This window comes from Stenella coeruleoalba (genome assembly GCF_951394435.1).
Source record: "Stenella coeruleoalba genome assembly, chromosome: 9".
Taxonomy (NCBI): domain Eukaryota; kingdom Metazoa; phylum Chordata; class Mammalia; order Artiodactyla; family Delphinidae; genus Stenella; species Stenella coeruleoalba.
This window is the reverse complement of record NC_137155.1, coordinates 29,213,769-29,229,074: the sequence shown is the minus strand read 5'-3', so window position 1 is coordinate 29,229,074 and position 15,306 is coordinate 29,213,769. Positions and strand designations below refer to the sequence as shown.

Here is a 15,306-nt window from a genome sequence, read left to right as displayed (position 1 = left end):
ATGCAACCCCCAGTGCTTGATTCTCCATCAAGCTCCAAAAGCATGTTGACAACTCCTTCAAAGATGCTTCTAGGGGAGTGTTCGAGGATTCGCCTTGTACATTTAAAGTTGAAGTTTGCTGCTAAAGATGGCAGATCCAGATGTCCTCACCGAGGTTCCTGCAGCATTGAAGCGGTTAGCCAAGTATGTGATCCGGGGGTTTTATGGCATTGAGCATGCTTTGGCCTTGGACATCTTGATCCGAAACCCCTGTGTGAAAGAGGAGGACATGCTGGAGCTGCTCAAGTTTGATCGGAAGCAACTTCGATCAGTCTTGAATAATTTAAAGGGAGACAAATTCATCAAGTGCAGAATGAGGGTAGAGACTGCTGCAGATGGGAAAACCACTCGCCACAACTACTACTTTATCAATTATCGTACTCTTGTTAATGTGGTAAAATATAAATTGGACCACATGAGAAGGAGGATTGAAACTGATGAGAGAGATTCCACCAACCGGGCTTCCTTCAAATGTCCCGTCTGTAGTAGTACTTTTACAGATTTAGAAGCTAATCAGCTCTTTGATCCCATGACAGGAACTTTCCGCTGTACTTTTTGCCATACAGAGGTAGAAGAAGATGAATCAGCAATGCCCAAAAAAGATGCACGCACACTTTTGGCAAGGTTTAATGAACAAATTGAGCCCATTTATGCTTTGCTTCGAGAGACAGAGGATGTGAACTTGGCCTATGAAATACTTGAGCCAGAACCCACAGAAATACCAGCCCTGAAACAGAGCAAGGACCGTGCAGCAACTGCTGCTGCAGCTGCTGGCCTGGCGGGTGGGCACCACCGGGAAGCATGGGCCACCAAGGGTCCGTCTTATGAGGACTTATACACTCAGAATGTTGTCATTAACATGGATGACCAAGAAGATCTTCATCGAGCCTCACTGGAGGGGAAATCTGCCAAAGAGAGACCTATTTGGTTAAGAGAGAGCACTGTCCAAGGAGCATATAGTTCTGAAGAGATGAAGGAAGGTGGCTTAGATATAGACTCGTTTCAGGAGCGTGAGGAAGGCCGTGCGGGGCCAGATGATAATGAGGAGGTCATGCGAGCACTGCTCATTCATGAGAAGAAGACCCCCTCTGCCACAGCAGGCTCAGTGGGGGCAGCTGCCCCTGTGACCACTGCCAATGGCAGTGACTCTGAGAGTGAGACCAGTGAGTCAGACGATGACTCTCCACCCTGTGCTACAGCTGTGGCTGCACATCATGGGGAAGAGGATGAAGAAGATGATGAATTTGAGGAAGTAGCAGATGACCCCATTGTCATGGTGGCTGGCCGTCCGTTCTCCTACAGCGAAGTGAGCCAGAAGCCAGAGCTCGTGGCCCAAATGACACCAGATGAAAAGGAAGCGTACATAGCAATGGGACAACGCATGTTTGAGGACCTCTTTGAGTGAGCTTTCCCTATCTTTTCCTCCTTTCTCTAATGTGCATTTCAAAAAGAAATTCCCTACCTTTGAAGAAAAGTGTTCAGTGGCCTTCTGCCTCTCTTGATGTAAATCAACTGTTAATCTTGTGCAAAGAGTAATGGGAGAGAGAGAAAGTTTGATTTTTATGCCAGAAACTTCTCCACGAGGTAGGTTGGCTATAAGCATACCCTTTCCTATTACTGCAGTATTAATATTTTGCTGTATTTCCTTATCTCACCTTTTTTCTTTCCCTTTTAAGACACATTTTTCTCCCTTCTGAAATGAGTGAGAGAAGTCTAAAGGTAAATTCTTCATGTCTGCCTGTAGAAGCCCACTTTGATAGGTTACAGTAATTCATTGATCACATCCTTTTTATTTATTCTGACCAAGCATTCCAAAAAGCTCCTGATATTGCTGCCAACCAAGCAGCTTGGCAACAGGCAAATCATTGATGAAGGAAATAAAAAAATCTTAAAGCTTCATATTGCTTCACAGTTTAGGATGGAGTCAATATGTAAGGGGAGGTAGGAGTGTGTGTGGAAGAAGGATGGTTATGCGTAAATCTCATGATTAATATCTAAACCAAAATTGGTGTCTTTAGAACTGACTTGACTGACAAATATTATTGTTGTGCATAATGCCTTTTGGTTTGTATGTTAGGTAATAGAAAACAGAAAGTGTGTTTGGTAAGCCCTTAGGAAGAAATTAGAGAAAAAACACAGACTTAGGATAAGGAGTCCATGTAAGGGATTGAAGAGTGGAGAGCATTGGGAACAGTACCCTTTAACATTGTCTGAGTGTGTGCTGATTTGGAAATCCTTTATATGAAGCTGAGACTGGTCCCCTTCTTTTTCAGTTCTTCCACAGTGCTGTAAATTGTTTAAAGAGGCCATTCCAGCAGAAATCAGCATATAACAATTGATTACTCCTCTCTCTTTTTTTTTCTCTCAACATTATTGATGACCTTGTCTCTTTTGATTCTTGTCAGGAATGGTATTTTAGAGTGCATCCAGTATATCATTGAGCATTGTAACCTCAAGGAAAATACTTTATTTTTGGTTCTGATATGTAGTATGGTATTATTCCTTAAGGCAGAACTTTAAAGAACTTTCATACAAAGGTCTACAACAATTGTATTTTTTATAATATTTTCCCTTGCATTGTCATTTTAAGTATTTATCATTTTATAGTACATATGTAAAGTTGAGATAGATTTTAAATATCTGAGCCTTGTATAAAGTAATGGTTCATTTACCTGGGTTGTATTATGACTGAATATTGACAATAAATCTATTTTATACTGAAAAAAAAAAAAAAAAAAAGATGCTTCTAGTAGGATATCCTGGACTACTTCAAATTGAATACATCCCAAACCAAATTCATCATCTTCCTGTCTACTGGAAACTAGTTTTTCTTCTTGCTTTCATTTTTGATTGGTTGATAGTGGTTGACTTGATTTCATTGGTCCTCTTCTCATCTCTAAACTCCAGGTGGATCCAGTTAGTCATAAAATAAGTCATTTTAATATGGTGTACAAGGCTGTTTGTCATGTGGCCTTAGGCAACCTTTCTAGCTTTCTCTTGCTGCCTTTTACTCCCTTCCTGTTTCAGCCTCTTTCCTATTCTGCGATCTAACCACAAATCTCAGTTTCCAGAGATTATCATGCACTTCCATCCTTGGTTGCTTTGCTCATGGCCGTGTTTGAAAAGCTGTTTCCTCTTTCCAGGACAGCTGACCTTTAATTATCATTCAGAACCTGGATTAAATGTCCTTATTTGTGGGCTGAGATACACACTGCCCAGCAGAATGAATCTGGAGCATAACCCTGCCTACATTTGCTTTCATTTGTCCTGACTAAAGAAGAAGCCCAATGAAAGGGCTCCTTACGATTGTTTTTTTTTTTTTTTTTGCGGAATGCGGGCCTCTCAGTGTTGTGGCCTCTCCCGTTGAGGAGCACAGGCTCCGGACGCGCAGGCTCAGCGGCCATGGCTCACGGGCCCAGCCGCTCCGCGGCATGTGGGATCTTCCCAGACCAGGGCACGAACCTGCGTCCCCTGCATCGGCAGGCGGACTCCCAACAACTGAGCGACCAGGGAAGCCCCAATCATTATGATTGTTTTAAAATATGTGACCAGCTACCTTCAGAGAATGGACTTCAAGTGTATTTCAAACAGCAGACCTGGCGCTAGTGAGTAGAGGTTATAGTGAGGAACATCTTCCTTCAGATTAAGGAAGAATTGTAACCTGTAAAGATGTGTAGCAATGGAAAGGACTTTGTAAACTAGTTAGATCTTCATAGAAGTGAACAAGCAAACACTATAAATGACTATTTCTCATGGATTCATTCATTTAATCAACATTATTAATCACTTTGCCAACCACTGTGCCAGAGGTACCAAAGATGAAAAAAAATCCTTCAAGAAACTTATAGTCTAATGTAGTGGTTCTCAACCTGGCTGCACATTAGAATCTCAGACTGATCATTTGTTTCTAATTTAGGAATCTCTGAGGACAGGGTCCAGGAAACAGATTCCAGTGTACAGCTGTGGTTAAGAATCACTTGTCTAATGGTTATTTTTCGAAGTGCCGTTTATTTAATACCTACTCTTTGGCTGGCCATGTGATGTTCATTTGCTCTTTGAACAAATATTTATCCAGCTCCTCTTTTGTTTAACTTCATCAGTGAACAAAAAAACAGTTTCTGCTCTTATGGAGTTTTATAAAATGGTAGAAAATAGACATTACACAAATATATGATGGGTGGTGATAAAGCTAAGAAGAAAAATAAGGGCGGTGAGGGGACAGAGGAGTTATCTAAGAGGTCAGGAAAGGTATTTTGATGCTATGGCATTTGAGTGGCACCTGGATGGAGAGAGGGATCAAGCCATGTGGACATCTGCGGAAAGGGCTTCCAGGCACGTGGAGTAGCAAGGGCAAAGGCTGTGAGATCGTGCCATTTTCAAAGGAGAGTGACCCCTTGTGGCTAGAGTGGAATGAGTGAGGGGGACAAGACAGGAGATGCAAACGCAGAGGACACATCTGGATGGGGTATGGCAGATGACATGGCATCTTTTAGGGCCTGTTAAAGACTTTGCCTTTTTTTCTGTGCTCAGAACCCTCCACGGGTATTACAAGAAGTGATATGCTTTATGTGTAAAAAGATCAACTTGGCTGCTATGTGGAAAATAGGTGCTGGAGACACGGGTGAGAACAGATCGGTTAGATTATCACAACAATCTCGCGAGGCATTATAGCAGCTTAGATTAGGGTGATGGGGTGGAGTCATGGGAAGCGATTGCATTCGGTGTATATTTTGTGTACAAAATATATTTTTATGTATTTGAAAGAGGTGATAGGTTTTCCTAAGATCTCCTAGGAAGTGACTTTTGGTAGAGAAAGAAGAGGTCAATGACCAAGTGCTGGGGCACATCCGGAGGGCTCAGAGAGCTGATGGAGGAGAATGGTGTCCCGGAGGCCAAATGAAGAAAGTGCTGAAAGAGGGGAGAGGGATGGACTGAATCAAACACCGTTGTTGTCTCTAGTGTGAGGAACGTTGGGAATTGATGCTTGGATTTCGCGAAGTGGAGGTCGTCAGTGATCTTGAAAGAGCGGTTTTGGTTGAGTGGTAGAGGCAATCAGTCAGTCATCCTGCTTGACGGGGAGTGGGTTCAGGAGAGAGTGAGAAGAAGGGAGGCAGACGTGGTGAGAAGAGGCAATTCTTTCAGGGAGCTTTGGTGTTAAGGGGAGAAGAGCAAAGTGGCAGGAGCTGAAGGGGCATGTGCAGATGGTTACTTGCCAACGGTAATGCTGAATGGACTATACTTAAGGTTCTTTCCAATAGCAAGATTTCGTTCTATGATTACTGACTCTGGTTTTATTTTTTAAGAATGAAGACCTTTGTTTTTCTGTCCTCTTGAACTTGAGACACTTTTTTAATGTCACATGACTGTCCCTCCTCTCTAGTTTGGGGATATCTCTTTGTATTAGTTTTCTAGGGCTGCCATAACAAAGTACCACAAACTGGCTGGCTTAAAGAACAGGTATTGATTGTCTCACAGTTTTGGAGGCTGGAAGCCCTAAATCAAGATGTTGGCAAGATTGGTTCCTTCTTGGGAAGGATCTATTCCAGGCCTCTCTCCATGGCTTGTCGATGGTCAGCTTCTCCATAGGTCTCTTCACCTCTGTCTTCTCTCTTTGCCTCTCTCTGTGCTCAAATCTCTCCTTTTTGTTAGGACATCTGTCATATTGGATTTGGGCCCACCCTAATGACCTCATTTTAATTTGATTATTTTTGTAGAGATTCTATCTCCAAATAAGCTCATATTCTGAGCTACGGTGGGTTAGGACTCACTGTAAAAATTTGGGGAGGGGGGCACGTAACACCTTTACTTTCCCATAGGCTCATTTCTGAAGTTTTAATCTAATAATATTTAACATTTTTCTGCTGGGTGGTATTTAGTCATAGTTATTGGCCGCTTAATCTAGTCATCCTGGTAGCAGTAGGTGTCACTTAGAAGACTGGAGCGAGGAAGGTGGTTTTCCTGATGTATAAAATGAACACGTGCTGAATTGGACCTTCTGTGAGTCACCCTTTTGAAAAGAAATATAAAATGAGTTAGAGAGGTGGATTTTTAAGTACTTTATATGAACACGAGGTCAGACTTTTCTCAGACTCGTCATTTACTCTCATGTTTAAAGTAGTATAACAAGTACGTTAGGAGATGCAAACTTTGTCTACCTTAGGGACAAGGTCTACCTTTGTCTTCTCTAGGAAGACACCTACCTTAACTCTGTGTATTGTCTCCCTGGTGTTATCAAGATGGCAGAACAGCCTCACCCTAAATAAAGGCCAACATCTGACCCCAAGACGTATCACCCTTATACAGAGAAATTAAGTTGTTTATTTTAAGAAGTTTTGTGTTGCGCTAAGAAAAAGCATCATATAAATTGTCTCTATTTGTGTATCTAGGTGTATGGTCTAATGAAATGTTTCCAGCAAATTTCTGGCTATCCTGTTCTCTCTAAAGAGTTGCTTCTCTTCTAGCATCAGGCTTTAGCTGGAACATATGCCATTAAGATAGCCTCATAAAACAGTTTGTGACTATAGTGGATTTCATTTGGAAGCTGTTAAAATGCAGCTCATAACTAATGATTGCAGTCATTAGTACATGGACCATTAGCTCTGAATTCTTAGCGCAGCAAGGGAGAAGTGTACATTTAATTGAGGAATGGCAAATATTTTTTTGTGGGCTTATTACTTCCTTATAGCATTAAGGCAGAGAACAATGCTTTAAAGTGAAGAAAAACCTGTGGCAGAAATTAGCGTTCAATAGAGCACTTATTTGAATATTTTTCGAGTTACTTTTTGGCTTGGAGACCTAACTTTTGACAGTGCCCTAAGATAACCACTGAGTGAATCTCTTGGAGACAGCCTTGATTTTTTAACATTGTATATTTGGTTTAAATAATTACAGCGTTTTTCATATAGTTTAACTTTAAACATTAAAAAAAAAAAAAACTCTGAATAAGAAAGCTAGTTCTTCTCTAAAGTACAGTAGCAGCCGGCCTCTCCTCACTGGGTTTTCCACGAATTAAACCTGGCAGTAGTTCAAATACTAACCGTATCATAGCAGATGATTTGTCAGGATGGATTCTTGTTCTGGCTCCACAGTTAACTTCATCGATGACCACAGCTCAGTGAAATCTGAATTCGATGTTCTTCTGCATTCACAAAATCACAACCCTTCCAGCTTCTCCCTTTACTTTCTCATGTTCAGTGACTGTAGAAAGACGTGTTTTTCTCAGCGCTTTCTCAGTGACTGTACTGATGTAATACAGAGAGCATATGGAAGCAGATACATGCGTAGGTCTTGATTTCATGTTTTGGTAGACTGGTTTATTTAAGCAAATACCACAGGAGAATATGTTTGTTTAAGGTTTTCCTTTGTACCAGCTGCTGCATTTTCTCTTTCCGAGGCTGGCCTGCCAGAAATGTACACCTTTATTCCTGCACTATTTGACAATTTCCAATTGATCATTTTTTCAGTGAATTAATTGGCTCCTTGAAAAATGTGTTATATGTCTAACATGTATATTTTAAGGATATTGAAGAGTTTTGAAGAATTATGCTCAAATCTGGTTTTGTTTGAAAGGAAATGTTTTTATTTTATTAAAATTATTTAATGATAAAGGCTTAGTGTTTCTTAAGTATTGTTTACAGAATCAGCCTTAATTTACAACAACTTAAAAAGCATACAGTCTAATTTCAATTATTCAGAAGAAAGGCTTTCTATTTTTTGCAATTATTTTTTGGAAATCAGTTAATAAAGAGGTATTGTTCAACTGGATCTGCATGTGCCAAAGCGTGGTGGGATAGTCATTGACCAAGGGAGTCAAGAGACCCAGTTATGGGACTTCTCTTGCTGCTAGTTGGCTGTGTGACCTTGGGTAGCTTGCTTTCTCTTGAACTTGATCTCATTTGGAAAAGGAAGATTGATTTAGATAATCTGTAAAGGCTGATTTTCCAGACTCAACATTTTATGAATTTCTTTTGTCTAGTTTTATATTTTAGGGAAACAGGGATTATATCTTTGCTTCTTGTTGGATGCTTTTGGCTGAATGTGGAATTCTTCATGTCCAGTATGGTCATACTGGGCAGAGAGGTGTAACTTGGTAGTTTTTAGAAAATAGGCATTGTCTACAAATAGTCAACAAGAAGGCTTAGTGAATCCAGCCTGTGCTACTTTTGTTTGATCCTGACCCAGACATGTGTTCGCATTTTTTACCATCAAATGACTGGTTCTGTAATTTTCATTGAGTCATCTAAGTCAATAGGGTTTAGACATTGAGCATGAGATACTTAACATTCCTTAAGAGAAGATTTCAGGGACTTGGAAGGTCTCTGCCTTCTGTAATTCGGCCTTGGGTTATAAGATGATCTAGAATAAGGAGGACTCAATCTCAGTGGTAAATTAAATCCAAGACAGTTAGCCTAGGATTTTTTTGCAGGAAAGGAGTCACATGTTAGTGATGTGAGGCAGGCTTGGGTGAAATTTGCTTTTTACTTTAATTCTCCTTAGTTTATTCACTGACCTATGGCCTTACTTCAACTGCTGAGACCTTGTTTTCTTATTGAAAATGATCATGCCACACAGGCATGTTTTATAAGAATTATCCCTGAATACATTTATACCATACTTTTAGACAAAAAGGCTCAACATTGTAAAGATGTCTGTGCTCCACAAATTGAGCTATACTTTTGAAAGAATCCTCCAAGGTCCAAATATAGTTTCCCACCACTGAAAGTGTGTGTCTGTTGGAGAGGTAGAGTAGGGAATAAAATGATCTTCAGGTTCGTAAGATAGAATATATCTTTCAGATCAGCTGGGAAAATTCTGAAAAAGAGGTGTGACAAGAGAAGTTACTCTGATAATCTACAAATGAGAGTATAAACTATTAAATACTTCCTATAAACAATTGGGCAATGTTTGTCTAGAACTTTAAAACATATTCTCACCAAGTATTTTATATCTGCTTCTATAATTACCTTAAGTAAATTGGTTAACCGAACGATGATGTGTGGATAAGGTTGTTCATCTCAGCATTATTCATAAACGATCCAAACATTTAATAGGTGGCTGGTTTAATAGATTGTTTCTTCTATTAAATGGGATACCGTGGGACCATTAAATGTGATGACATAGCAGTGTAATTAATATATTTACATAGAAAAGGTTTACAATATATTAAGCAGATTAAAGAGTATGTTATACAGAGTTCGGTGTAGCTATTTAGATGTGTGTATCGATTTGGAAAAATGTGCAACAGATTTACCGTGATTATTCCTGCGTGGGGAGATTATGGATAGTTTCCCCCCAACTTTACACACTTACCTCTGTTTCTAATTTTTCTATCAAGACCCATGGATTCTTTGAGAGGAGGTAGAACATACCAGTTGAGAGCATAGGACTCCGCAGCGAGTCTGGTTGGGTTTAAATCCCAATCCTTTCACTTACTAGCTGTCACTTGAGCAAGTCATTTTAGTTTTCTTTGCTTCTCTTTGTCGTCCGAGAGATAACAGTAAATAACAATAATAATGATAATACCTACCTCATAGAGTTGCTGTGATGATTTTGGTATACTTAACGTATGTGAACTCTTTTAGAAGAATTCATAGTAAGTACCATATTTATCTTAGGTATTAATATTTGTGTAATAAAAATAGTGAGTGAATGAGAGACCGATGGACAGACAGACAAACTAGCATACCTGGAATTCACTGGTTGAGGAAATGGTATCTTAGAGTATCAAGTGATTGAAACAATCTGGTAAGCTTTAAAGAGGACTATGATGATTAGGTGTTTAATTTTTTTCCTTTACTATTTTTTAAATTTTAAAAGTAAATATTGAGGTGACATTTACATAACGTAAAATTAACTGTTTTAAAGTGAACAGTCAGTGACATTTTTAGTATATTCACGGTGTTGTGTAACTAACCTCTATCTAGTTCCAAAATATTTCTATCATTCCACAGTAACACCCTGTGCCCATTAGTCAGTTTCTCCCCATTTTCCCCTTCCTTGAAGCCCTGGCAACGGATCTGCGTTATGTGTCTATGAATTTATTTATTCTGGATATTTCATGTAAATGGAATCATATAATACGTGACCTTTTATGTTTAGTTTCTTTGACTTAGCATAATGTTTTGGAGGTTTATCCACATTGTAGCATGTATCAGTACTTCATTCCTTTTTACGGCTGACTGATACTCTATTTTATGTATGTCTCACAATTTGTTTATTCATCCACTGATGGACACCTGAGTTGTTTCCACACTTTGGGGATTGTAAATAGTGCTGCTATGAATTGTTTATTTTTATTAAAAAATAGTTTCTTCTGTCAACAGTGGTTTATTTATTACAGAAAATTCAGAAAATACAGCAATGCAAATAATCCCAATTTACATTTTGGCATAGGTCCTTTCAGTATTTTTTTAATGCATATGTATATGCATATGTATATAAAAACACAACTGTGTAAAAAAATAACTTTCTTGAAAGAGAAAAATTGGGAATCATATTACATATTCTGTTTTATGGCAGTATTCACCACCTAACATTTCAGAATATTTTCTGATGTCTGTAAGTATTCTGGTACATCATGATTTTTCATAAACAGAATTTTTTTGCCTATCTCTATTGTGATAAGAGCTTAGCTTTTGATCCCTATTTTAAGTAATGCTATGATGAATATCTCTTTATTCTTGTCAAATAGTGCTTAGTTACTTTTCTAAGGTTAAAATCCTAGGAATAGAACTGTTTTGTCAGAGTAAATATTTTTAAGGCTTTTGACGCACATTGCCAAATTTCCATCCAGAAATGTTAGGCTGATTTACATTCCTACCAGCAATATTCCAGTGTCTGTTTCCTCTTTTTTTGCTCGTTTAAAAAATTCATAATCATTGTCATTTTAACAAGAACGATAACTATTTATATTTTTATTTCTATTCATATAAAACATTTTACCATATTTACTATTTTTGTCCTTTTTTGAATGCCTGCTTCATGGCCTTAAGTGAATTTGTCTTTTTCTTAATAACTAGAATTTAAAAAGTGTATAATGAAGATGTAAGTCTTGATCTGTTACCATCTGTTACAAATGTTCTTCCCTAGTTTGCTATTTCTCATTTCGTCTGTGGTATTTTGGTCACAGGGGACTTTATGTAGTGAAGTCAATCATTCTTTGCTGTTTTTGGTTTCTACCTTGCTCAGATGTTTTTCCAGGTCTTCCTTAAGTGATTGGTATATGGTTTTGATAATGAGCGAAAGTCCTATATTCTCTTGTATGAATGTGGCTTAAAACTTACATATTGTTCACAAATGCTTCTTGTCTCAGTATTTATTTTGCTATATACAAACTTTCTCCAGTGACTTAGAAGAAACTGCCATTAACTGAGAGCTTCTTGAACCATCTGCCTAGGATCTTCTGTGTTATACTTTAGAGACAGACATAGATTGCTGGAAAACAAGGGCACCTCTGGGATTTATTCAGGGAACCCATTTCCATGGCATGTGTTCCAGTCAGAACAAATTCACTGAGTCTTTTCTCCATAGTTTCTCTGTGTCCAGAGTCTTATAACTTGCATTGACTTTTGAGGTACTCATATCCTCATTCATCAAAGACAGGTTGAATTTTGTTCCTTATACTTTATTCACCTGTAGAGGAAATTGAACTGATTCATTTTTGAGGGAAATTGTTTTTACCCTTTGAAGATCATTTAACTAGAACACCTCATTTCTTAGACATCTCAGTTGATTTGTCTTTACTATACATAGGTAAAATATTCTTATATCTTAGGGAAACAAATTGTATGAATCGATGGTAACCTAGGTAAGCATTTAGCATTTTTCTTGCCTTACATGTCAGAATGGGAAGTGACTTTTCCAGTGGTATGAAATGGAACATCTGTTTACTGTAGACTGAGGATGTTAATGACAAGTCATTTAGTCTTTAGCTGCTTGTTTTTGTATTTTATTTCTGAATGATCTTTTTTTTTCTTTGTATAAAAATAATACATGTTTATTATAAAAGAGATCAGGAAATATAAGCAAGCCAAACATGCTGAGATGATTACTGTTAATACTTTTGTGTATATCTGTTCCATATATATGCAGTCATTCATGCATTTTATAAAAATGGAATCACGTTAAACTTATCACATCGTGAGCCATATTCCCGTATCAGGGGTAGATGTACACAGTTTGTAATGAGTACACATATTTGCACTGTGTGGATGTATCAGAATATATTGTAGCAGTTCCCCATTGTCAATCATTTAGAATGTTTTCCACTTCTTGATATTACAGTTATGTAATACACATTGTCGTAACTCTATCTTTTCTATATCTAGATATTTATCTTTAGATATTTCCTTAGGACAGATTCCCAAAAATGGAATGTATCCAATTTCCGAATCTTACAAGTTTTTTTTTTTTTTTTTTTGAGAAATGAGATTGTCAGGAATGGAGAAGTCTACACTAGGTGTCTTTTCAAATTTAATACATGAAATGAAATAAAGATTTCTCTTCATCGTAAAGACATTGTTTATCTTTCTACAGGTCTCTTTCTGGCAATTCATCTTCCACTGTAATTTATTTTCACTTCTGTGGAAAACAAATGTGAGGGGCTCAGTGGGATAGGAATTCTAGAAGATTTTCTTTCTATCTGTATACTTGTTGGAAAGTTGTTTTTTTTTCTTTTTTTTTGGTTACTTTTTGAGGGCAAGTTTTTGGAATGGAGGTTTACATTCTTCTGACCATGTCTGGTCTGTCTCTTTGACGTTTAGAAAAGTTTTTACTGTTGGTGTTACAGCTTGCAGATGATTACCCACCTTGTTCTCAACTTTAACCTTCTCCTTTCCTGTGGACATGAAGAGCCCACCTTGTGCAGTCGCTGGTCAACATAATGGGGATGGAGAGAGGATAGGTTCTGCAGCTCAGGATAGTCACGTGATACGCTGTGACCAATAACTCAGTAGGGTCGATTCTTACGTAACTGACAGAAGCAGTTGAAACATGAACTGTAAGTTATTTTGGCATTGCCTCACTGTTTTCTGTTATTTCTGACTATCTTGTGCCCCTTTCCTTGCAAGTCTTAAAACTTTCCAACTTAGAACTTTATTATCAGTGATAAATAATCTCATTCCAAAAACAAAGATATAGTTTGGGGCTAAAATATTCCTCTACACCTAAACGCTAAGATACCGAACAGTGTCATTGTTATCAAAGTCATTGATAAATGGTGACTGTGTCTCTGCGTTTTGAAGGTTAAAGAATTTTCTCCCTGTTTGCTTTCGTGGGTTTAGATTTGTTTGTCTCAGGTTTCAGCTTCACAGTGAATCATCAAGCACAGATTCCACTAATTTAGGAAAGACTTGAGAGTATGAGGGTCATCACACCTTCCGAGAGAGATTCGTTGCCAAGAAAGGAAATTGCTCCTGTTATGTTCAGTGCTTTAATGAAGAATCTGGCCACTGCAGCCTGTCAACGGACCAACAACCTACTTTAAGAACACCTGTTGTGTAAAGCACTCAGTCTGAAATACGGAATAAAGGGATGTTGATGGATATTAGAAAAATATTTTTTATTTTTGAACGATTTGAAACAGGTGGCCTTTCAAAACAGTGTTTTTGCTAGTGAGGAATTGAGTAGTTCGTGTTTGTTGGAAAAACTTTAGGCAGAGAGTAGGAAAGAGCTGGGCTTAAAATTGGTGTCGGAGAACTTCTAAAGCAGATATCCTATTTGTGTCCAACGATCTTTAAAGTGTTGGAGTTCACAGCCTATTGACCATCTGTAAATCTTCTTTGAAAAAATGTCTACTCAGGCTTCTGCCCATTTTTTAATCGAGTTTGTTTTTTTTTGATATTGAATTGTACAACCTGTTTATATATTTTGGGTGTTAAACCATATTGATCATATTATTTGAAATTTTTTTCTCCCATTCAGTAGGTAGTTTTTGTTTTGTCGATGGTTTCCTTTGCTGTGCAAAAGCTTTTAAGTTTAGTAAGGTCCCAGTTGTTCACTTTCGCTTTTCTTTCTTTTGCCTTAGGAGACAGAGCCAAAAAAATATTGCTATGATTTATGTCAAAGAGTGTTCTGCTTGTGTTCTTTTCTAGGAGTTTTATGGTTTCAGCTTTTACATTTAGGTCTTTAATCCATTTTGAATTTACTTTTGTATATGGTGTGAGGAAATGTTCTAATCTCATTCTTTTGCGTGTAGCTGTCCAGTTTTCCCAGCACCACTTATTGAAGAGGCTGTCTTTTCTCCATTGTTTATTCTTGCCTCCCTTGTCATAGATTAATTGACCATAAATGTGTGGGTTTATTTCTGGGGTCTCTATTCTATTCCATTGATCTGTGTCTGTTTATGGGTCAGTACCATGCTGTTTTAGACTGTACTGTAGATTTGCAGTATAAAGTCGGGGAGCATGATACCTGCAGCTTGTTCTTTTTTCTCAAGATTATTTTGGCAATTTGGGGTCTTCTGTGGTTCCCTGTAAATTTTAGGATTATTTGTTTTAGTTCTGTGGAAAATGTCATGGGTGTTTTGATAGGGGTTGCATTAAATCTGTAGATTGATTCGGGTAGTATGGACATTTTAACATTAATTCTTACATTCCAAGAACATAGGATACCTTTCCATTTACAAATTCTTTCGTCAGTGTTTTATAGTTTCCAGAATATAGGTCTTTCACCTTCTTGGGAAGTTTAACCCTAGGTATTTTGTTCTTTTTTGATGCAATTTTAAAAAGAATTGTTTTCTTGCTTTCTCTTTCTGATAGTTCATTATTAGTGTATAGAAAAGCAACAGATTTCTGTATATTAATCTTGTATCCTGCAACTTTACTGAATTCATTTATTCTAATAGTTTTTGAGTGATGACTTTAGGGTTTTCTATATAAAGTATCAAGTCATCTGCAAATAGTGACGTGTTTCCCTTTGGAAAAAATTTTGGATACTTTTTATTTCTTTTTCTGATATGAATATTGCTACTCCAGCTTTCTTCTAGTTTGCATTTCCATGAAATACCTGTTTCTGTCCCCTCACTTTCAGTCTGTGTCTTTAGAGCTGAAGTGAGTCTTTGTTAAGTAGCATATAGATGGGTCTTGTTTTTTTTTTTTAAATCCAAACATCCACCCTGTGTCTTTTCATTGGAACATTTAGTCCATTGATAGTAAAGGGCTTACTGATAGGTACGTGCTGCTTGCCATTTTGTTACTTGCTTTCTGGTTGTTCTGTAGTTCTCTGTACTTTTTTCTTTTACTTTCTTCCTTTGTGGTTTGATGATTTTCT

At 37.7% G+C, this 15,306-nt stretch overlaps 2 protein-coding genes across 4 annotated transcripts in view; both read left to right on the top strand.

Annotated features, from left to right (window-relative positions):
- The window catches only part of ELAPOR2 (endosome-lysosome associated apoptosis and autophagy regulator family member 2), a 267,850-nt gene that overhangs the window by 25,024 nt on the left and 227,520 nt on the right, over positions 1 to 15,306 (top strand). The window lies entirely within an intron of this gene.
- Positions 86 to 1,444, top strand: LOC307191516 (general transcription factor IIE subunit 1; the record flags this gene model as incomplete). Its single annotated transcript, XM_079931641.1, has 1 exon — positions 86 to 1,444. The coding sequence occupies exon 1, from the start codon at positions 128 to 130 to the stop codon at positions 1,442 to 1,444; it is 1,317 nt and encodes a 438-aa protein (XP_079787767.1). The 5' UTR covers positions 86 to 127.